This window comes from Sebastes fasciatus, unplaced genomic scaffold (assembly GCF_043250625.1).
Source record: "Sebastes fasciatus isolate fSebFas1 unplaced genomic scaffold, fSebFas1.pri Scaffold_58, whole genome shotgun sequence".
Classification (NCBI taxonomy): domain Eukaryota; kingdom Metazoa; phylum Chordata; class Actinopteri; order Perciformes; family Sebastidae; genus Sebastes; species Sebastes fasciatus.
The window spans coordinates 1-25,000 of NW_027428246.1; the positions used below are offsets into that span (position 1 = coordinate 1).

Genomic DNA, 25,000 nt, shown 5'->3' on the forward strand with positions numbered 1-25,000 from the left:
CATGTAGTGATGTTATAGAGTCAGAGTCATGTAGTGATGTTATAGAATCACAGTCATGTAGTGATGTTATAGAATCAGTCATGTAGTGATGTTATAGAATCACAGTCATGTAGTGATGTTATAGAATCACAGTCATGTAGTGATGTTATAGAATCAGTCATGTAGTGATGTTATAGAATCAGAGTCATGTAGTGATGTTATAGAATCAGTCATGTAGTGATGTTATAGAATCAGAGTCATGTAGTGATGTTATAGAATCAGTCATGTAGTGATGTTATAGAATCAGTCATGTAGTGATGTTATAGAATCAGTCATGTAGTGATGTTATAGAATCAGAGTCATGCAGTGATGTTATAGAATCAGAGTCATGTAGTGATGTTATAGAATCAGTCATGTAGTGATGTTATAGAATCAGAGTCATGTAGTGATGTTATAGAATCACAGTCATGTAGTGATGTTATAGAATCAGAGTCATGTAGTGATGTTATAGAATCAGAGTCATGTAGTGATGTTATAGAATCAGTCATGTAGTGATGTTATAGAATCAGAGTCATGTTGTGATGTTATAGAATCAGTCATGTAGTGATGTTATAGAATCAGAGTCATGTAGTGATGTTATAGAATCAGTCATGTAGTGATGTTATAGAATCAGAGTCATGTAGTGATGTTATAGAATCACAGTCATGTAGTGATGTTATAGAATCAGTCATGTAGTGATGTTATAAATCACAGTCATGTAGTTTTGTTATAGAATCACAGTCATGTAGTGATGTTATAGAATCACAGTCATGTAGTGATGTTATAGAATCACAGTCATGTAGTGATGTTATAGAATCAGTCATGTAGTGATGTTATAGAATCAGAGTCATGTAGTGATGTTATAGAATCAGTCATGTAGTGATGTTATAGAATCAGAGTCATGTAGTGATGTTATAGAATCAGAGTCATGTAGTGATGTTATAGAATCAGTCATGTAGTGATGTTATAGAATCAGAGTCATATAGTGATGTTTATAGAATCAGTCATGTAGTGATGTTATAGAATCAGTCATGTAGTGATGTTATAGAATCAGTCATGTAGTGATGTTATAGAATCAGAGTCATGCAGTGATGTTATAGAATCAGAGTCATATAGTGATGTTATAGAATCAGAGTCATGTAGTGATGTTATAGAATCAGTCATGTAGTGATGTTATAGAATCAGAGTCATGTAGTGATGTTATAGAATCACAGTCATGTAGTGATGTTATAGAATCAGAGTCATGTAGTGATGTTATAGAATCAGAGTCATGTAGTGATGTTATAGAATCAGTCATGTAGTGATGTTATAGAATCAGAGTCATGTTGTGATGTTATAGAATCAGTCATGTAGTGATGTTATAGAATCAGAGTCATGTAGTGATGTTATAGAATCAGTCATGTAGTGATGTTATAGAATCAGAGTCATGTAGTGATGTTATAGAATCACAGTCATGTAGTGATGTTATAGAATCAGTCATGTAGTGATGTTATAGAATCACAGTCATGTAGTTTTGTTATAGAATCAGAGTCATGTAGTGATGTTATAGAGTCAGAGTCATGTAGTGATGTTATAGAATCACAGTCATGTAGTGATGTTATAGAATCAGTCATGTAGTGATGTTATAGAATCACAGTCATGTAGTGATGTTATAGAATCAGTCATGTAGTGATGTTATAGAATCAGAGTCATGTAGTGATGTTATAGAATCAGTCATGTAGTGATGTTATAGAATCAGAGTCATGTAGTGATGTTATAGAATCAGAGTCATGTAGTGATGTTATAGAATCAGTCATGTAGTGATGTTATAGAATCAGAGTCATGTAGTGATGTTATAGAATCAGTCATGTAGTGATGTTATAGAATCACAGTCATGTAATTTTGTTATAGAATCAGAGTCATGTAGTGATGTTATAGAGTCAGAGTCATGTAGTGATGTTATAGAATCACAGTCATGTAGTGATGTTATAGAATCAGTCATGTAGTGATGTTATAGAATCACAGTCATGTAGTGATGTTATAGAATCACAGTCATGTAGTGATGTTATAGAATCAGTCATATAGTGATGTTATAGAATCAAAGTCATGTAGTGATGTTATAGAATCAGTCATGTAGTGATGTTATAGAATCAGAGTCATGTAGTGATGTTATAGAATCAGTCATGTAGTGATGTTATAGAATCAGAGTCATGTAGTGATGTTATAGTCAGAGTCATGTAGTGATGTTATAGAATCAGAGTCATGTAGTGATGTTATAGAATCAGTCATGTAGTGATGTTATAGAATCAGTCATGTAGTGATGTTATAGAATCACAGTCATGTAGTGATGTTATAGAATCACAGTCATGTAGTGATGTTATAGAATCAGTCATGTAGTGATGTTATAGAATCAGAGTCATGTAGTGATGTTATAGAATCAGTCATGTAGTGATGTTATAGAATCAGAGTCATGTAGTGATGTTATAGAATCAGAGTCATGTAGTGATGTTATAGAATCAGTCATGTAGTGATGTTATAGAATCAGAGTCATGTAGTGATGTTATAGAATCAGTCATGTAGTGATGTTATAGAATCACAGTCATGTAATTTTGTTATAGAATCAGAGTCATGTAGTGATGTTATAGAGTCAGAGTCATGTAGTGATGTTATAGAATCAGTCATGTAGTGATGTTATAGAATCAGAGTCATGTTGTGATGTTATAGAATCAGTCATGTAGTGATGTTATAGAATCAGAGTCATGTAGTGATGTTATAGAATCAGTCATGTAGTGATGTTATAGAATCAGAGTCATGTAGTGATGTTATAGAATCACAGTCATGTAGTGATGTTATAGAATCAGTCATGTAGTGATGTTATAGAATCACAGTCATGTAGTTTTGTTATAGAATCAGAGTCATGTAGTGATGTTATAGAGTCAGAGTCATTTAGTGATGTTATAGAATCACAGTCATGTAGTGATGTTATAGAATCAGTCATGTAGTGATGTTATAGAATCACAGTCATGTAGTTTTGTTATAGAATCAGAGTCATGTAGTGATGTTATAGAGTCAGAGTCATGTAGTGATGTTATAGAATCACAGTCATGTAGTGATGTTATAGAATCAGTCATGTAGTGATGTTATAGAATCAGTCATGTAGTGATGTTATAGAATCAGAGTCATGTAGTGATGTTATAGAATCAGAGTCATGTAGTGATGTTATAGAATCAGTCATGTAGTGATGTTATAGAATCAGAGTCATGTAGTGATGTTATAGAATCAGTCATGTAGTGATGTTATAGAATCACAGTCATGTAATTTTGTTATAGAATCAGAGTCATGTAGTGATGTTATAGAGTCAGAGTCATGTAGTGATGTTATAGAATCACAGTCATGTAGTGATGTTATAGAATCAGTCATGTAGTGATGTTATAGAATCACAGTCATGTAGTGATGTTATAGAATCACAGTCATGTAGTGATGTTATAGAATCAGTCATATAGTGATGTTATAGAATCAGAGTCATGTAGTGATGTTATAGAATCAGTCATGTAGTGATGTTATAGAATCAGAGTCATGTAGTGATGTTATAGAATCAGAGTCATGTAGTGATGTTATAGAATCAGTCATGTAGTGATGTTATAGAATCAGAGTCATGTAGTGATGTTATAGAGTCAGAGTCATGTAGTGATGTTATAGAATCAGAGTCATGTAGTGATGTTATAGAATCAGTCATGTAGTGATGTTATAGAATCAGAGTCATGTAGTGATGTTATAGAATCAGTCATGTAGTGATGTTATAGAATCACAGTCATGTAGTGATGTTATAGAATCACAGTCATGTAGTGATGTTATAGAATCAGTCATGTAGTGATGTTATAGAATCAGAGTCATGTAGTGATGTTATAGAATCAGTCATGTAGTGATGTTATAGAATCAGTCATGTAGTGATGTTATAGAATCAGAGTCATGTAGTGATGTTATAGAATCAGTCATGTAGTGATGTTATAGAATCACAGTCATGTAGTGATGTTATAGAATCACAGTCATGTAGTGATGTTATAGAATCAGTCATGTAGTGATGTTATAGAATCACAGTCATGTAGTGATGTTATAGAATCAGTCATGTAGTGATGTTATAGAATCAGAGTCATGTAGTGATGTTATAGAATCAGAGTCATGTAGTGATGTTATAGAATCAGTCATGTAGTGATGTTATAGAATCAGAGTCATGTAGTGATGTTATAGAATCAGTCATGTAGTGATGTTATAGAATCACAGTCATGTAATTTTGTTATAGAATCAGAGTCATGTAGTGATGTTATAGAGTCAGAGTCATGTAGTGATGTTATAGAATCAGAGTCATGTAGTGATGTTATAGAATCAGTCATGTAGTGATGTTATAGAATCAGAGTCATGTAGTGATGTTATAGAATCACAGTCATGTAGTGATGTTATAGAATCAGAGTCATGTAGTGATGTTATAGAATCAGTCATGTAGTGATGTTATAGAATCAGAGTCATGTAGTGATGTTATAGAATCACAGTCATGTAGTGATGTTATAGAATCAGAGTCATGTAGTGATGTTATAGAATCAGAGTCATGTAGTGATGTTATAGAATCAGTCATGTAGTGATGTTATAGAATCAGAGTCATGTTGTGATGTTATAGAATCAGTCATGTAGTGATGTTATAGAATCAGAGTCATGTAGTGATGTTATAGAATCAGTCATGTAGTGATGTTATAGAATCAGAGTCATGTAGTGATGTTATAGAATCACAGTCATGTAGTGATGTTATAGAATCAGTCATGTAGTGATGTTATAGAATCACAGTCATGTAGTTTTGTTATAGAATCAGAGTCATGTAGTGATGTTATAGAGTCAGAGTCATGTAGTGATGTTATAGAATCACAGTCATGTAGTGATGTTATAGAATCAGTCATGTAGTGATGTTATAGAATCACAGTCATGTAGTGATGTTATAGAATCACAGTCATGTAGTGATGTTATAGAATCAGTCATGTAGTGATGTTATAGAATCAGAGTCATGTAGTGATGTTATAGAATCAGTCATGTAGTGATGTTATAGAATCAGAGTCATGTAGTGATGTTATAGAATCAGAGTCATGTAGTGATGTTATAGAATCACAGTCATGTAGTGATGTTATAGAATCAGAGTCATGTAGTGATGTTATAGAATCAGAGTCATGTAATGATGTTATAGAATCAGTCATGTAGTGATGTTATAGAATCAGAGTCATGTAGTGATGTTATAGAATCAGTCATGTAGTGATGTTATAGAATCAGAGTCATGTAGTGATGTTATAGAATCAGTCATGTAGTGATGTTATAGAATCAGAGTCATGTAGTGATGTTATAGAATCACAGTCATGTAGTGATGTTATAGAATCAGTCATGTAGTGATGTTATAGAATCACAGTCATGTAGTTTTGTTATAGAATCAGAGTCATGTAGTGATGTTATAGAGTCAGAGTCATGTAGTGATGTTATAGAATCACAGTCATGTAGTGATGTTATAGAATCAGTCATGTAGTGATGTTATAGAATCACAGTCATGTAGTGATGTTATAGAATCACAGTCATGTAGTGATGTTATAGAATCAGTCATGTAGTGATGTTATAGAATCAGAGTCATGTAGTGATGTTATAGAATCAGTCATGTAGTGATGTTATAGAATCAGAGTCATGTAGTGATGTTATAGAATCAGAGTCATGTAGTGATGTTATAGAATCAGTCATGTAGTGATGTTATAGAATCAGAGTCATATAGTGATGTTATAGAATCAGTCATGTAGTGATGTTATAGAATCAGTCATGTAGTGATGTTATAGAATCAGTCATGTAGTGATGTTATAGAATCAGAGTCATGCAGTGATGTTATAGAATCAGAGTCATATAGTGATGTTATAGAATCAGAGTCATGTAGTGATGTTATAGAATCAGTCATGTAGTGATGTTATAGAATCAGAGTCATGTAGTGATGTTATAGAATCACAGTCATGTAGTGATGTTATAGAATCAGAGTCATGTAGTGATGTTATAGAATCAGAGTCATGTAGTGATGTTATAGAATCAGAGTCATGTAGTGATGTTATAGAATCAGTCATGTAGTGATGTTATAGAATCACAGTCATGTAATTTTGTTATAGAATCAGAGTCATGTAGTGATGTTATAGAGTCAGAGTCATGTAGTGATGTTATAGAATCAGAGTCATGTAGTGATGTTATAGAATCAGTCATGTAGTGATGTTATAGAATCAGAGTCATGTAGTGATGTTATAGAATCACAGTCATGTAGTGATGTTATAGAATCAGAGTCATGTAGTGATGTTATAGAATCAGTCATGTAGTGATGTTATAGAATCAGAGTCATGTAGTGATGTTATAGAATCACAGTCATGTAGTGATGTTATAGAATCAGAGTCATGTAGTGATGTTATAGAATCAGAGTCATGTAGTGATGTTATAGAATCAGTCATGTAGTGATGTTATAGAATCAGAGTCATGTTGTGATGTTATAGAATCAGTCATGTAGTGATGTTATAGAATCAGAGTCATGTAGTGATGTTATAGAATCAGTCATGTAGTGATGTTATAGAATCAGAGTCATGTAGTGATGTTATAGAATCACAGTCATGTAGTGATGTTATAGAATCAGTCATGTAGTGATGTTATAGAATCACAGTCATGTAGTTTTGTTATAGAATCAGAGTCATGTAGTGATGTTATAGAGTCAGAGTCATGTAGTGATGTTATAGAATCACAGTCATGTAGTGATGTTATAGAATCAGTCATGTAGTGATGTTATAGAATCACAGTCATGTAGTGATGTTATAGAATCACAGTCATGTAGTGATGTTATAGAATCAGTCATGTAGTGATGTTATAGAATCAGAGTCATGTAGTGATGTTATAGAATCAGTCATGTAGTGATGTTATAGAGTCAGAGTCATGTAGTGATGTTATAGAATCACAGTCATGTAGTGATGTTATAGAATCAGTCATGTAGTGATGTTATAGAATCACAGTCATGTAGTGATGTTATAGAATCACAGTCATGTAGTGATGTTATAGAATCAGTCATATAGTGATGTTATAGAATCAGTCATGTAGTGATGTTATAGAATCAGTCATGTAGTGATGTTATAGAATCAGAGTCATGTAGTGATGTTATAGAATCAGAGTCATGTAGTGATGTTATAGAATCAGTCATGTAGTGATGTTATAGAATCACAGTCATGTAATTTTGTTATAGAATCAGAGTCATGTAGTGATTTTATAGAGTCAGAGTCATGTAGTGATGTTATAGAATCACAGTCATGTAGTGTTATAGAATCAGTCATGTAGTGATGTTATAGAATCACAGTCATGTAGTGATGTTATAGAATCACAGTCATGTAGTGATGTTATAGAATCAGTCATATAGTGATGTTATAGAATCAGAGTCATGTAGTGATGTTATAGAATCAGTCATGTAGTGATGTTATAGAATCAGAGTCATGTAGTGATGTTATAGAATCAGAGTCATGTAGTGATGTTATAGAATCAGTCATGTAGTGATGTTATAGAATCAGAGTCATGTAGTGATGTTATAGAATCAGTCATGTAGTGATGTTATAGAATCAGTCATGTAGTGATGTTATAGAATCAGAGTCATGTAGTGATGTTATAGAATCAGTCATGTAGTGATGTTATAGAATCACAGTCATGTAGTGATGTTATAGAATCACAGTCATGTAGTTTTGTTATAGAATCAGAGTCATGTAGTGATGTTATAGAGTCAGAGTCATGTAGTGATGTTATAGAATCAGTCATGTAGTGATGTTATAGAATCAGAGTCATGTAGTGATGTTATAGAATCAGTCATGTAGTGATGTTATAGAATCACAGTCATGTAATTTTGTTATAGAATCAGAGTCATGTAGTGATGTTATAGAGTCAGAGTCATGTAGTGATGTTATAGAATCAGTCATATAGTGATGTTATAGAATCAGAGTCATGTAGTGATGTTATAGAATCAGTCATGTAGTGATGTTATAGAATCAGAGTCATGTAGTGATGTTATAGAATCAGAGTCATGTAGTGATGTTATAGAATCAGTCATGTAGTGATGTTATAGAATCAGAGTCATGTAGTGATGTTATAGAGTCAGAGTCATGTAGTGATGTTATAGAATCAGAGTCATGTAGTGATGTTATAGAATCAGTCATGTAGTGATGTTATAGAATCAGTCATGTAGTGATGTTATAGAATCAGAGTCATGTAGTGATGTTATAGAATCAGTCATGTAGTGATGTTATAGAATCACAGTCATGTAGTGATGTTATAGAATCAGTCATGTAGTGATGTTATAGAATCACAGTCATGTAGTGATGTTATAGAATCAGTCATGTAGTGATGTTATAGAATCACAGTCATGTAGTGATGTTATAGAATCAGTCATGTAGTGATGTTATAGAATCAGAGTCATGTATACTATATGTATACTGTGTAGTATACGATATACTTGTATAGTGTAGTAAAGAAGTACTCCAGACAGTACACAGTACTCTGTGAGTACTTCCTGTAGTACTGTGAGTCGTGTTGCCGTGGCGATGAGCCGTTTCAGCGTCTTCAGTTCCAGTTGTTACTCCGTATTCATCAGGACACACTGGACCTTTCTTCTACTAGGAACACAGAGAGAGAGGGGGAGAGAGAGAGAGAGTGAGAGGGAGGGAGGGAGGGAGAGAGAGGGAGGGAGGGAGGGAGAGAGAGAGAGAGAGAGGGAGAGAGAGAGAGAGAGAGGGAGAAAGGGGAGGGAGAGAGAGGAGAGGTAGTCGGGTACAAAAACGGTGAACAACCACTCTGACAGTCAGAGTCGACGCGGCAGCAGAGCTCTGAGCTCCAGACATGGACGTCTGATGAGAGACAGACACTGAGAGACAGACAGAGAGACACTGAGAGACAGAGAGAGAGACACTGAGAGACAGACAGAGAGACACTGAGAGACAGACAGAGAGACACTGACAGACAGACAGAGAGACACTGAGAGACAGACAGAGAGAGAGGACTGAGGCAGACTGTGGTGGATGTTTGATGAGAGGGAAATACTACGAGAGAGTCCGAGAGACACTGAGAGGACTGAAGCAGACTGAGAGAGGACTGAAGCAGACTACCTGAGAGAGGACTGAAGCAGACTACCTGAGAGAGGACTGAAGCAGACTGCCGGTGGATGTGGGAGTGTGTTCCCGGGCTGCGGTGGATCAGTACCGGTCCGGGTGTGAATGGGATTACCCCGGTTGTTCCGTGTCTCCGGTCGGTGCTGCTGCTGGAGGTAACATGCGGCCGCAGAGCTTCCCGGTGTCCCCGGCGGTGTCCCCGGCGGTCTCCTCGGTGATGTCCTGGGCGGTCCTCCTCCTCCTGCTGCTGCTGCCTCTCAGGCTCTGCAGCACCACAAGTTTCCCGAGTAACATCAACATAGGTGAGTGAGCGGTGGGCTGCGGGATGATCCGGGACCAGCTGGAGGACCCGACTGGACCTCATGTTCTGTAGTAATCCTCTAATATCTTAAACATTGATATAACTGATAGTTTGTAAGACTATATATTCCTATAGTTCTAATCCAGCTGCTTATTTGAGTTTATATAATGACACACCGTGTTAGGCTCGCTAACTCCAGACAGAGGGGGTCCAGGGGGTCTTTAGGGGGTATAGGGGGTCTCTGAATGCTCTAGGTCTCTAGTCTGATCCATCCATCCTCTGAATGCTCTAGGTCTCTAGTTTGATCCATCCATCCTCTGAATGCTCTAGGTCTCTAGTTTGATCCATCCATCCTCTGAATGCTCTAGGTCTCTAGTTTGATTCATCCATCCTCTGAATGCTCTAGGTCTCTAGTTTGATTCATCCATCCTCTGAATGCTCTAGGTCTCTAGTCTGATCCATCCATCCTCTGAATGCTCTAGGTCTCTAGTTTGATTCATCCATCCTCTGAATGCTCTAGGTCTCTAGTTTGATTCATCCATCCTCTGAATGCTCTAGGTCTCTAGTTTGATTCATCCATCCTCTGAATGCTCTAGATCTCTAGTCTGATCCATCCATCCTCTGAACGCTCTAGGTCTCTAGTTTGATCCATCCATCCTCTGAATGCTCTAGGTCTCTAGTTTGATTCATCCATCCTCTGAATGCTCTAGATCTCTAGTCTGATCCATCCATCCTCTGAACGCTCTAGGTCTCTAGTTTGATCCATCCATCCTCTGAATGCTCTAGGTCTCTAGTTTGATTCATCCATCCTCTGAATACTCTAGGTCTCTAGTTTGAGCCATCCATCCTCTGAATGCTCTAGGTCTCTAGTTTGATTCATCCATCCTCTGAATGCTCTAGATCTCTAGTCTGATCCATCCATCCTCTGAATGCTCTAGGTCTCTAGTTTGATCCATCCATCCTCTGAATGCTCTAGGTCTCTAGTTTGATCCATCCATCCTCTGAATGCTCTAGGTCTCTAGTTTGATTCATCCATCCTCTGAATGCTCTAGATCTCTAGTCTGATCCATCCATCCTCTGAACGCTCTAGGTCTCTAGTTTGATCCATCCATCCTCTGAATGCTCTAGGTCTCTAGTTGGATCCATCCATCCTCTGAATGCTCCAGGTCTCTAGTTTGATCCATCTATCTTCTGAATGCTCTAGGTCTCTAGTTTGATTCATCCATCCTCTGAATGCTCTAGGTCTCTAGTTTGATCCATCCATCCTCTGAATGCTCTAGGTCTCTAGTTTGATGAATCCAGTGGGCTGATTGGATCCACCAGAGTCTCAGCTTTACAGTGAGACACAATTAATGGAATTCGAGACGGTTTCGGGACCCCAGGATGCAGAAATATTCAAATATGGGAGACAATAACTCATTTATCTGCATGTGATTCTCATAAAGTGGGCATGTCTGTAAAGGGGAGACTCGTGGGTACCCATAGAACCCATAGAACCCATTTACATTCAGTTATCTGGAGGTCAGAGGTCAAGGGACCCCTTTGAAAATGGCCATGGCCAACATTTAGTGTAACTTTGTTATGTTTTAACCTATAAAGTACCTCGTAACTAAAGCTGTCAGCTTGTAGCGGAATAAAAACTAAGGATGCACCGATACCAGTATCGGGTATCGGGTCCGATACTGTGCTCATGTACTCGCAAAACGGCTCCAATACCACTTTATGGTGGAGCGCCTGACCCCGCTGGGCCGGGATCCCAACTCAGGCAGGGCAAACACCGGCCCTCACTTTCATCGCTCCACGGGGTTTAGCTTCCACCCTCTGACTCGTGCGTGAGTTAGACTCCTTGGTCCGTGTTTCAAGACGGGTCGGATCGGTTGCCGACATCCCCGCAGACCCTTGGCGTCTTTTACGTGGTCAGACGCGGTTGGGCCACACTGAGGACAGTCCGCCCCGGTGACACTTTGTCCACGGCCCCGGGAAGCACCTTCACCCTGAGCCTTTCCAAGCCGACCAAGAGCCGGTGGCGGCGCACCGCCTCGTATGCGGGACTCCCCAACCTGCTGTGTGTCGCTCACACCCTCCAGCTGGCTGTTAACGAGGGTCTTTAGACACAGAGAAGTACTCGTATCGGTACTCGGTATCGGAGAGTACCCAGATGGAAGTACTTGTACTCGGTCTGAAAAGGAGTCGAGTTGAACTAACCTGCGTTCACAGTTCTAATGTGGCCCGCCGACCCAGAGTTCTCTCTCAGGCTCTGTGCTGATGTGGAGTCGGGTTGAACTAACCTGCGTTCACAGTTCTAATGTGGCCCGCCGACCCAGAGTTCTCTCTCAGGTTCGGTGCTGATGTGGAGTCGGGTTGAACAGCAGTAAAGTGCGTCCTGCGGTGCGTGAGCGTCTGACCTGCATAGCGAGCGGAGAGGCTGCACAGCTCAGCATTAACAACCACTAACTTTGGTTGAGTCACAGAGACCTTCTGTCACAGCAGATGGACCGCTTCCAGCCTTTAGAACCTGATGAATAAATCATATATTCTAATAATATTCCTGTAATATCCACATTTTACAGTGTGAGCAGTTCTCCGGGGCTGAAGCGGGCTGCACTTCACCTGCTGCTCTGTTGTACTCCGGCTCACTCTAATGCAGCCTGGCAACAAGCAGGGGACTCTGACTGAGTACACGTACAAGTACCACAAGTACTTCTAACTCTGAGGTACTACATAGATTGTACACTGTACTCCTCTACAGTTATCTGACAGCTGTGGTTACTAGTTTAGTTACTGTGATTAACACATCCCAGTTATTCCTGTTAGGCATCAACACTTCCCCAAATATTTATAACAGATGGATTAAATTATAGATTAACGACTTCTTTATCACATAAATACAGAATAATAAACATTACAAATGTACTGGGACCTGTTAGTGTCTCGTTTGTCCGACCAACAGTGAATAAAAATGAATTTACAGCTCCGGTAAGATGAGAAAAAGCAGCGAATCCTCCCAACTGAGGAGCTGGGAACCAGAGAACGATGACTTCAGCTGTTATTCACTGTTCAAACCAGTCGACTGAGCGACTAATCGACTGATCGTTGCAGCTCTAGAAGGTTTAGAAAAGAGGAAAACAGTAAACAAAGTTCATTTTAACATGTGAATGTAGCAGCTGTGAACTCAGATAACAACACGTCTTCTGTCTCCACCACAGAGACAACGAGACGCTTGACGAGTTTAAGTCTTCACATTATTTCACTGTGAGCCTGAAAACCTCCGTGTAGAGAGACGGAGTGTTTAACAGCAGCTACTGCAGAACCACCAGCATTATGTTCAGTGTTAGTGGTGAACTCATCCTCCGTCTGCTGGGATGTAAGACGCAGCTTTGAGCTGAAGTCGTGGTGTTTCAGACGCCGTTATGAATGGATGGAGGACAGCTGGTGGTAACACGCCAAGAAACACAACAAGAAGCAGTCAAATAAAGACCTGGGTTCGGGTTAGTTAGACTCTCTTGGGTTCGGGTTAGTTAGACTCTCTTGGGTTCGGGTTAGTTAGACTCTCTTGGGTTCGGGTTAGTTAGACTCTCTTGGGTTCGGGTTAGTTAGACTCTCTTGGGTTAGGGTTAGTTAGACTCTCTTGGGTTAGGGTTAGTTGGACTCTCTTGGGTTCGGGTTAGTTGGACTCTCTTGGGTTCGGGTTAGTTGGACTCTCTTGGGTTAGGGTTAGTTAGACTCTCTTGGGTTCGGGTTAGTTAGACTCTCTTGGGTTCGGGTTAGTTGGACTCTCTTGGGTTCGGGTTAGTTAGACTCTCTTGGGTTCGGGTTAGTTAGACTCTCTTGGGTTAGGGTTAGTTAGAGTCTCTTGGGTTCGGGTTAGTTAGAGTCTCTTGGGTTAGGGTTAGTTAGAGTCTCTTGGGTTAGGGTTAGTTAGACTCTCTTGGGTTAGGGTTAGTTAGAGTCTCTTGGGTTAGGGTTAGTTAGACTCTCTTGGGTTAGGGTTAGTTAGACTCTCTTGGGTTAGGGTTAGTTGGACTCTGAGGATACACACCGCTGATCCCGGGGAAAGGCTGAGTTCTTCCTGGTTCTGTTCCTTCTTCTTCTGTGGTGGTAATTAATACTGTGTCTGTGTCTCTTTGTGGAACAGGAGGCCTTTTCCCCACCGGCTCCCACGAGTACGAGGTGTTTCGCTTCGCCCTGGCCCAGCAACAGGATGTCCCCAAACTGGTTCCACAGGTGGACATGGTGGACACGGGGAGCAGCTTCGCCATGACCTACGCCTGTAAGTTCACACACTAACGACCTCTAATGACCTCTAACGACCTCTAACGATCACTAACGATCTCTAACGATCTCTAATGATCTCTAACAATCACTAACGACCTCTAACGACCTCTAACAATCACTAACGACCTCTAACAATCACTAACGATCTCTAACGATCTCTAACAATCACTAACGGCCTCTAACGATCTCTAACGGTCTCTAACGATCACTAACAATCACTAACGATCACTAACAATCACTAACGACCTCTAACGGTCTCTAACGATCACTAACAATCACTAACGACCTCTAACGGTCTTTAACGATCACTAACAATCACTAACGACCTCTAACGATCTCTAACTGTCTAACGATCACTAATGACCTCTAACAACCACTAACGGTCTGTAATGGTCTCTAACGATCACTGATGATCTCTAACGATCACTGACGATCTCTAATGGTCTCTAACGATCACTAACGATCTCTAACGATCACTGACGATCTCTAACGGTCTTTAACGATCTCTAACGATCACTGACGATCTCTAATGGTCTCTAACGATCACTAACGATCTCTAACGATCTCTAACGATCTCTAACGGTCTTTAACGATCTCTAACGGTCTTTAACGATTTCTAACGATCACTAATGACCTCTAACAACCACTAACAATCACTAACGATCTCTAACGATCACTAACGATCTTTAACGATCTCTAACGGTCTCTAACGATCACTAATGACCTCTAACAACCACTAACAATCTCTAATGATCTCTAACGATCACTAACCATCTCTAATGACCGCTAACGATCTATTACGGTCTCGAACAATCTCTAACGATCACTAATGACCTCTAACAACCACTAACGATCTCTAAAGACCGATAACGATCTCTTTCATCTCTTACGGTCTCGAACTATCTCTAATGGTCTCTAACGATCACTAACGATCACTAACGACCTCTAATGTTCACGAACGATCTTTAACGATCACTAACGACCTCTAACGTTCACTAATGATCTCTAACGACCTCTAACGATCTCTAACGACCTCTAGCTCAGGTACTCTGTTCGCTACCTGCTCAGGTACTCCTGGTACTACTACAGGTACTACTACTACTTCACTCAGAGCAGCTGTCAGTAGTCTCCGTGTATATTCAGTCTGTCCTCAGTACTCCTCGGTTCTCCTCAGTACTCCGGAGCTCTCCTCAATACTCCTCAGTACTCCTCAGTACTCCGGAGCTCTTCTCAGTACTCCTCAGTACTCCTCAGTACTCCGCAGTACTCCGCAGTACTCCTCAGTACTCCGCAGTACTCCGCAGTACTCCTCAGTACTCCTCAGTACTCCGCAGCTCTCCTCAGTACTCCTCAGTACTCCTCAGTACTCCGCAGTACTCCTCAGTACTCCTCAGTACTCTGCAGCTCTCCTCAGCTCTCCTCAGTACTCCTCAGTACTCCTCAGTACTCCTCAGTACTCCGCAGCTCTCCTCAGCTCTCCTCAGCACTCCTCAGTACTCCTCTGTACTCCTTAGTACTCCTTAGTACTCCTCAGTACTCCTCAGTACTCCGCAGCTCTCCTCAGCACTCCTCAGTACTCCTCAGTACTCCTTAGTACTCCTTAGTACTCCTCAGTACTCCTCAGTACTCATCAGTACTCATCAGTACTCATCAGTACTCAGCAGTACTCAGCAGTACTCCTCAGTTTTTTCCTGCAGTAGTCTGGTTCAGGTGACATGAAGCTCTCTGACCTCTGACCTGATGTTCAGGACCATGTGTGTAAATGTGTTCAGTGTTGAGCTGGACTTTGATTGACAGCTGTCAGGACTCTCCTCGCATCACTTCCTGTCACAACTAAACGTGAACGAGCTTTAAACCCAACACTGGAGACACTTCCTGCTGCTGGTCTGGGGTCTGGTCTGGGATCCGGTCTGGGATCTGGTCTGGAATCTGGTCTGGAATCTGGTCTGGGATCCGGTCTGGGATCCGGTCTGGGATCCGGTCTGGGATCTGTGTCACGCAGCTGTCATGTTCATTATATAGACGGACACACACACATATATATATATATATATATAATGCAGAGCCAGCTACCTGCCTCATCATCATCATCATCCTCATCATCATCCTCATCATCATCCTCATCATCATCATCATCATCCTCATCATCATCCTCATCATCATCCTCATCATCATCCTCATCATCATCATCATCCTCATCCTCATCATCATCATCATCATCATCATCATCCTCATCATCATCATCACCACCATCATCATCATCATCATCCTCATCATCATCATCCTCATCATCATCCTCATCATCATCCTCATCATCATCATCATCATCCTCATCATCATCCTCATCATCATCCTCATCATCCTCATCATCATCCTCATCATCATCATCATCATCATCATCATCATCATCATCCTCATCATCATCATCCTCATCATCATCATCCTCATCCTCATCATCATCATCATCCTCATCCTCATCCTCATCATCATCATCCTCATCATCATCATCATCATCATCCTCATCCTCATCCTCATCCTCATCATCATCCTCATCATCATCCTCATCATCATCATCCTCATCCTCATCATCATCATCCTCATCCTCATCATCATCATCATCATCATCCTCATCCTCATCATCCTCATCATCATCATCATCATCCTCATCATCATCATCATCATCATCCTCATCATCATCCTCATCCTCATCCTCATCATCATCCTCATCATCATCCTCATCCTCATCCTCATCATCATCCTCATCATCATCCTCATCATCATCATCATCATCATCCTCATCATCATCATCATCCTCATCCTCATCCTCATCATCATCATCATCATCCTCATCATCATCATCCTCATCATCATCATCATCCTCATCCTCATCCTCATCATCATCATCATCATCATCCTCATCATCATCATCATCATCCTCAGACAGTCAGTGACTAACTAACCTGTCTCACATTATTTCATTCGTCTTTGTGTACGTCTTCCTGTCTGCATATATATTTCCTGTGTTTGATATTTCCTCTCTGTTGTTCCTTTGACTCGATGCCTTCACGCTGTTATTATCACATGTATGCTGATTAAGCAACGGCGCTGTTGTTTACTTCTCCTTTATTATCTGCACTTAAAGTCCAGGAGACACGTCCTCTGAGCTCCGTTCAGACAGAGACACGTCCTCTGAGCTCCGTTCAGACAGAGACTCCTGACTCAGTGAGACACCAACGGAGTCTGTCCTCAGCAGGTAAAGTGCAGCATTAACCCTCTGTGTTCCTGACAGTAGTCCTGAATCCTCAGCAGCATTAACCCTCTGTGTTCCTGACAGTAGTCCTGAATCCTCAGCAGCATTAACCCTCTGTGTTCCTGACAGTAGTCCTGAATCCTCAGCAGCATTAACCCTCTGTGTTCCTGACAGTAGTCCTGAATCCTCAGCAGCATTAACCCTCTGTGTTCCTGACAGTAGTCCTGAATCCTCAGCAGCATTAACCCTCTGTGTTCCTGACAGTAGTCCTGAATCCTCAGCAGCATTAACCCTCTGTGTTCCTGACAGTAGTCCTGAATCCTCAGCAGATAAATAGCAGCTTTAACTCTTTGTTCTCCTCACTGTAGGGATTTCGCAGTAACAGGTTTGGTTATTAGCAAATCAATTAATAAATAATAATAGAATTATTAATATTAATAAAGATTATCAATAAACATTAATAATAAACGGGGCACCACCCTGGAATCAGGGACCAATAACCAAAACGTTAATATAGTCTCATTATATATGCTAAACTATCAATTTGGAACGTTGATTAATAATTAAATTAATAACTATAACCAAAATAGATAGTAAAGGTTGAAGGATATCGGAGTTCTTGACATAGCAGAGGTTGGCAGTATTCACTCTTGTACAACATTAAACAGACCAGCATGTATATTCCACAAACATTTATTTACAAGATAATAAAGGTGTAAAACACAATATTAATCTAACTAAATAACTAAACTAAACAAACCAAACACAGTGTGTAAGCATGCGTGTGTGTGTGTGTGTGTGTGTGTGAGAGACAGAGAGAGAGAGAGAGACACTGTAAAACTACAAAGATGGCGGGATCAAAGATGGCCGCCAACATGTCACCACATGGCCTCTTTGTTCTTCGGAGCACATGTGCTCAGGAAGGACAGAGAGGGGGGTGATGTGGGGTTAAGATTATCTGAAGCTGTATGTTTATGTTTAACTAATTCACAGTTTCTGTATGTGATCTTAATGTGTGTTAGATATGCAGTGGGTTAGAAAAGATGGTTAGTTTGCATGCAAGACCTTGTCTATGTGAAGCATAAACTAAACACATCAGATGTGGCGAAGCCACCTACCCAAATATCAAATACAAATAATATCACAACAGTCAAACTCAATGAATAACATTAAACCAAATCAATACAAGTACATTCTAGAAATCAAAGTTGAACATTCTTGCTCAGCCATGTGTAATTGCTAATGCTAAGGTAAACCCAGTACGTTACCAATCCATGGAAGAAAAGGGTTTGTAATTCCATGTGTTGAAGTTGTGGTTCCAAGTCAAAGATGTCGTCTTTGCTGTGCTCTAATCAAGTTGTGCAGATTGGAGGAAGTTGATCGCTCCAATACTTTCTTCCCAGCAGCTTGATAGCTTGGTGCTCACTTCCTTGCGGTTGTTGCTTGAAGTTAGTTGGTAAAAAGGCAGGCCCTCGCGTCCTCTGGCTTAGAGGTTCCTTGTGTTGCTATGTCTGTTTCCTAACAGGCCATAGATCAGAGAAGAGCTGCTTCTGGTCAAGAGAGCAGCAGCTCACCTCCACAGGTCAGGAGGTGAGAGGAGAAGGAGCAGAAAGAGGAGGAACAAAGAGATTCCTCTGGTTTTGTCCTGGGTGAATTTCACACCTATGTGCGAATGCTACAGTAGCCAATGGCTGCTGAGCTGAGTCCATGGGTCAAGGATCATGTTACTGAGTTCATGTGGTCACCTCCCACCAGTCATATTGGTGGGTCCCTACATCCCCCCTTTTGGTCTTAAGATGTGTAACATCCTTCAAGAGCAAAACAGAAGGTTGAACAGTTCACAGGTCCTTGGAAACAACCTGGAAGTTGTTAAGTCCATGATTGAAAAAAAGTTCATTCAACAGTTCATTCAATTTTGTAATGTCTGGGCAGTTCATTAAACAACTGGGCATTGGTTAAAACTATCTATGTTGGCTAAGCAAGAACAGTCCCTAAGTTACAAACAACCAGATAAACAACAACAACAACAGCATTGTATAAAATACATAACTATGTTTCTCTGTTAATTATAAGGTTAGTGAAAAGAACAGGAATGTTAGAGGTGTTAACTTGTTAAGGTGAGATGCGGAGAGTGTCACCTTAAACAATGCGGACAGGTGTATGACTGGTTCTGTACAGTCATAATGTGGTGTCCTAAGCTAGTGTTGTGCACTAGTGATCTCTAAACAAGATACTACTAAGGAGTTGGTCCAAGTGTACTTGTAAAGTTGGACAGTGGTGTCTGAGTTGAGTTTTTGCTGTTGCTAACAAACTCAAGCTTTCCCTAGTAACTGCAAAAGAGGAAAGGAAAATTAAGGCACCGTTATCTAGCGTCAGTTAGCTAGGTGTTAGCTAGTACCGTGGGAAGATAACTCTGGATCTCTCGTGCTTAACTCGTGGCTCAGGGCTGTAACGCTCCAGGTAGCCAGAGGCAGAGAGGCACTCAGAGTAGCTATCACTGTCTGCTAGATTATGTCCATGTTCTGAACCTTGTTCAGAGTCTGAAATGTGGTCAGAGATGCTGCGGTCATCGTCAGACCGGTCACGCCAATTCTGGGACAGAATTTCAGAGTATGGCTTTCTAACACTTCTGTTGTGTGAATGCCTATCTCTATGCAACTGGGGGACATGGCGGTTACGCTCAGTGTCCTTATGCAGCCTTTTGTGACCCCCCCTTCGACCTGTGGTGAAGGTGGTCTTTTGAGTTGGCAGATCTGCTTGACACGTCAGTGTTTGAGCTGGTGCGCTCAGTTGGTTTGCCCCCCCTTTTGGAGATGACCAGAGATTCCCAAGCTATTTGTGTCATCTTCCTTATCTCACACAGTGAGGGGTTACCCTAATGCCTCCTGAGTACGACGTGAATGCGTACACAGGGGTGCAGGTTTCGCAAAAACAAGGACTTGAAGAAGGTGTTTTCTTCAAAGCCTGGCGCATTCTTACCTTGGAAGTATGCATGCCTTAAACGTTTGTAGTAATCTCTAGGATTCTCACTACGTGAATGTTTAATTTGAATGGCTGAAAACAACGCTGAGGTCTCGTCAGCAGTAGAAGAGAATTCTTCTATCAGTGCATGATGAAGCTCACTATAGTCATTTCTGACACTGGGAGGTTGTGACTGTATAAACTTGTGCACAGCTTTAGAGCTGGTTTTCCACACAAGTTTAACTTTCTCCCTTTGGGTGGCGTGTGTTAAGTCAATTAGATTGTGATCTAATTCCTTAAAATAGTCATCAATGTGTTGATCACAGTTGTCTGGATCAAAACATTCAATGTCTTTAGCTATGAAATCAAGCACTTCATGACAGGGACTCTGTGGGGTCCTTTCTGCTGAAGGCAAGACTAAATTAGCATTACAATACACTGGTGCATCACATGCTAAAGTCCTCTCTGACTGAGAAGCAGAGGCTGAACAGCTGTCATCACCCTTGTGACAGAGTGGAAAGGAGGCTGAACAGGCTGAACTTTTGGAGGGAGGAGCACAGATGAAAGTGTCATGTCTCGGTGGCTGAGAATAACATGTGGCAGGATATCTTCTTGAAGATAAACTACATGTGTCTTCACTGTCAGTTTCACAACAATAAGAAGTCAGGTAGCTGTTCACTCTTTCTCTCAGTGGAGGTTGAGGAGCTGACTTCATTCCCAAGGACTTTGAGTTGGTTGGAAATCCTTCACTTCTGAGTGGAGAGGGAGTTAACCTCTCATCAAGTGAGGAGAGTGAATCTGAGTAGCCAGAATCACAGTGACTGACAGACTGTGGTGGGGCGAGATGTTCTAATCTAAGCCCTAACAATTTCTCTTTGTACTGAAAAAGAGCTAACGCTGCTGAATGCAGGTCTTCTAAGTAACGCATGGCTTTCTTATTAGCTGTCTGAACTTCATGGAGGAGATCAGCATTTTGGGTTCTTAGGCTATCTACCTCTTTTTCCAGGGCTGCTTTGCTCTGAATGGCAAGACTAGTTTACCTGTGGAAAATCAGAAGCAAGCATTTTAACAATGAGTCTTTGGATGCGGTCTGCGCGTCACACCTGTCTGTGAGGAGCGATTCTATTTCTTTCCTGCACTCACTGAAACTCAACCTGCTGATGAGTTCAGGGCAGCCAGGGTTTAGGCTCTGTGCTAGGGAAGAAATAAAAAGCTCTACACAGTGGTTCTCCATTGTTATACCTGGAATGGAGGGTGAAACTAAACAGGATGTCTAGTACAAAACAAAACAATGTTGTTGGCTATGGTGTTGCGTTGGCAGACACCTTGTAGTGTAGCTTGGGAGGTAGACTAGCCTAACAACAATGCACTGGCCTACACTATGGGGGGTAGCTTCCTGTGGAGCTGGGGTAGCTACAGCACAAACTAGTGACTAGTGGACATCAAACAAAAGGGGCCAGTAAAGTAAACAAAGGTTTACAAAAGAAGTTTGCTTACACACAACATGCACTAACTAAGATGCACGGCATTAACAGTTGTGATGATGTCTCTTAAAGGTGACTCAAGCTGGAACACGTAGAAGTAACAGCTAGGTGCAAACTTATATCACAGGGCTGTTAGCACACTGTGGCTCTATTTAACCAACTCAGGCTGGAATGCTTGGCAGTTACACAGCCAGGTACAAGCTCTCTATGTTACACAGGGCCGGTGGCACGCTGTGTCATTAAAGGAAAACTTAGATTACAGCAAATATGACAACTAGACCAGATTGCATTGAATACTTGGTATTCAAATGCTGAACCAAAATCTTTCAAGTTATACAGCGTAGGTTAACTTGAATTAGCAGCAAAAACAATCTCTTAAAATTAACACTATGAAGGCTTAAAGTGTTAATCATCAAAATCTCTCAAATAAATCATTCTAACCACAATGTACTTGTTTAAAAGTACAGCTGGAATTCTACTCCTGTGGAAGACTAGTGGTGTAGAATGTAAACAGTTTTGGTTTGTTTAGAAGTGGAATATGAATTTTTTGTTTTTGACCAAAACTTATGCTGAAAATTAACATTGCACAATTATGAACAATTTGCCAACAATAATACAATGCCTCACACGGGGCACCAACATGTAGGGATTTGGCAGTAACAGGTTTGGTTATTAGCAAATTAATTAATAAATAATAATAGAATTATTAATATTAATAAAGATTATCAATAAACATTAATAATAAACGGGGCACCACCCTGGAATCAGGGACCAATAACCAAAATGTTAATATAGGCTCATTATATATGCTAAACTATCAATTTGGAACATTGATTAATAATTAAATTAATAACTATAACCAAAATAGAAAGTAAAGATTGAAGGATATCGGAGTTCTTGACATAGCAGAGGTTGGCATTATTCACTCTTGTACAACATTAAACAGACCAGCATGTATATTCCAACAAACATTTATTTACAAGATAATAAAGGTTTAAAACACAATATTAATCTAACTAAATAACTAAACTAAACAAACCAAACAAAGTGTGTAAGCATGCGTGTGTGTGTGTGTGTGTATGTGTGTGTGAGAGAGAGAGAGAGAGAGAGAGAAAGAGGGAGAGAGACAAGATGGCTTCTTGTCTCAAGATGTCTACCTACAGACAAAAGGGGCGAGCACTGTAAAACTACAAAGATGGCGGGATCAAAGATGGCTGCCAACATGTCACCACATGGCCAATTTGTTCTTCTGAGCACATGTGCTCAGGAAGGGCAGAGAGGGGGGTGATGTGGGGGTTAAGATTATCTGAAGCTGTATGTTTATGTTTAACTAATTCACAGTTTCTGTATGTGATCTTTATGTGTATCAGATAATGCAGTGGGTTAGAAAAGATGGTTAGTTTGCATGCAAGACCTTGTCTATGTGAAGCATAAACTAAACACATCAGATGTGGCGAAGCCAGCTACCCAAATACAAATAACTACAAATAATAACCCAACAGTTAAACTCAATGAATAACATTAAACCAAATCAATACAAGTACATTCTAGAAATCAAAGTTGAACAGTCTTGCTCAGCCATGTGTAATTGCTACTGCTAAGGTAAGCCCAGTACGTTACCAATCCATGGAAGAAAAGGGTTTGTAATTCCATGTGTCGAAGTTGTGGTTCCAAGTCAAAGATGTTGTCTTTGCTGTGCTCAAATCAAGTTGTGCAGATTGGAGGAAGCTGATCGCTCCAATACTTTCTTCCCAGCAGCTTGATCGCTTGGTGCTAACTTCCTTGCGGTTGTTGCTTGAAGTTAGTTGGTAAAAAGGCAGGCTCTCGCGTCTTCTGCCTTAGAGGTTCCTTGTGTTGCTATGTCTGTTTCCTAACAGGCCATAGATCAGAGCAGAGCTGCTTCTGGTCTGGAGAGCAGCAGCTCACCTCCACAGGTCAGGAGGTGAGAGGAGAAGGAGCAGGAAAGAGGAGGAACAAAGAGATTCCTCTGGTTTTGTCCTGGGTGAATTTCACACCTACGTGTGAATGCTACAGTAGCCAATGGCTACAGAGCTGAGTCCATGGGTCAAGGATCATGTTACTGAGTTCGTGTGGTCACCTCCCACCAGTCACATTGGTGAGTCCCTACATCACTCTCTTATTGTTGTACATAAAGTCATAATCTCAAAGATTGTGTGTGATGTAATCAGAGCTTCTCTGTGCTTTTAGTGCATGTTAGTGCTTGTTAGTGCATGTGAGCTAGCTCACGGCCGCCGCTCTGCGCTGCTCTCGTACGGCGGTTACAGCTGATGACGGCGTCGTCGTGGCAGTGTAGCGCCCCCCCCCCCCCCCCCCCGCTCCCCCCCCCCCCTCCCAGGTTAACGCTGTTAGCTCTGTCGGCTCGGTCGCTGTTGTTTTCACTGTTAGCGCTGTTAGCATTGTTAGCTGTTAGCCTCCGGCTCAGCTGTTGCCATGTTGAGAGCCGTGCGGAGGCAATAGAAATACTCCCTAAGCTCTGAAAAGTTCCTTTGAACCGTTCTGCCGTCCGTGCAGCCGACACGAACCACAGACGAAGGATTAGTCTGCGATGACGCACAGTGACTAACGCTAAACTACAGCATGTTAGCATGCTAACACGCTAAACTACAGCATGTTAGCATGCTAACATGCTAAACTACAGCATGTTAGCATGCCAAGACGCTAAACTACGGATGGTGAAGATGGTAAACATTATACCTGCTGAACATTAGCATGTTAGCATGCTAACATTAGCAGGTAGCTCAAAGTGCAGCCTCACAGAGCCACTAGCATGACTGCAGGCCGGGTTTCACATAAACATCCTTTAGGGTAAGTTATGGTGAACGCGGCAGCAGATGGCGTGATGTGCTCCGACAGCTACAGACCGCTACCAGAGAGGAAACAGACCAGGGTTCAACATTAAGAAGCAGCCAACCATTCAAGTTTTCACTTTAAATATAAAGAGTATCCTCTGAGCAGCAGAGAGCCAAAGAGCTCACATTAACTCACCGCCTCCCAGAGGTGTAGATGAAGACGGAGGAGGAGGAGGAGGAGGAGGAGGAGGAGGAGGAGGAGGAAGCTCGGCTGCCAGGACTTCCCTTATCAGGAGGCTCCAGATTGAGCTGACAGAAGGATAGTACAGCACTGCCCCGCTCCCCATAGTTAGGCTTTTTTATTGTTTATTGGTGTAGAAAATGCAGAATAAAGAATGCAGCATCATGTTGGGAACATTTGGGCTGAAGCCCGGTGGACAGAGAGCACAGAGCTGGTGACACTTTGCCCTTCAGTACTCGGTTGTAGTTTCACGCTCAGTTGAATGCCTCCGATGTGAAATGAGGATAAAGTGCAGCTGCATGTATCGCCTGGAAGGACGTTTATCTTCCACAACACTATCTGGCACATAATGAGGAGAAGGAGGAGTCGCTGTTCAGATACCAGGAGAAGGGATTATCTTTAATTAATAATCTTAAACTGTAGTTTCATGTCAGACAAAACAGAAGATCAGATGTTACAGTCACAGTCAGGAGATAAAGAGGTTTAAATCCTCTGAGGA

The 25,000-nt window shown here is 40.9% G+C and overlaps 1 protein-coding gene across 1 annotated transcript in view; it reads left to right on the plus strand.

Moving 5' to 3' along the window:
• Nucleotides 1-8,823: 8,823 nt before the first annotated feature.
• The window catches only part of LOC141763838 (glutamate receptor 1-like), a gene marked incomplete at its 3' end in the record, with an annotated part of 34,994 nt that continues 18,817 nt past the window's right edge, over nucleotides 8,824-25,000 (plus strand). The window contains exons 1-2 of the mRNA XM_074628600.1: nucleotides 8,824-9,481; nucleotides 13,616-13,750. Of these exons, the coding sequence (XP_074484701.1) occupies nucleotides 9,340-9,481; nucleotides 13,616-13,750 (277 nt within the window). The remainder of the gene's footprint in view (nucleotides 9,482-13,615; nucleotides 13,751-25,000) is intronic.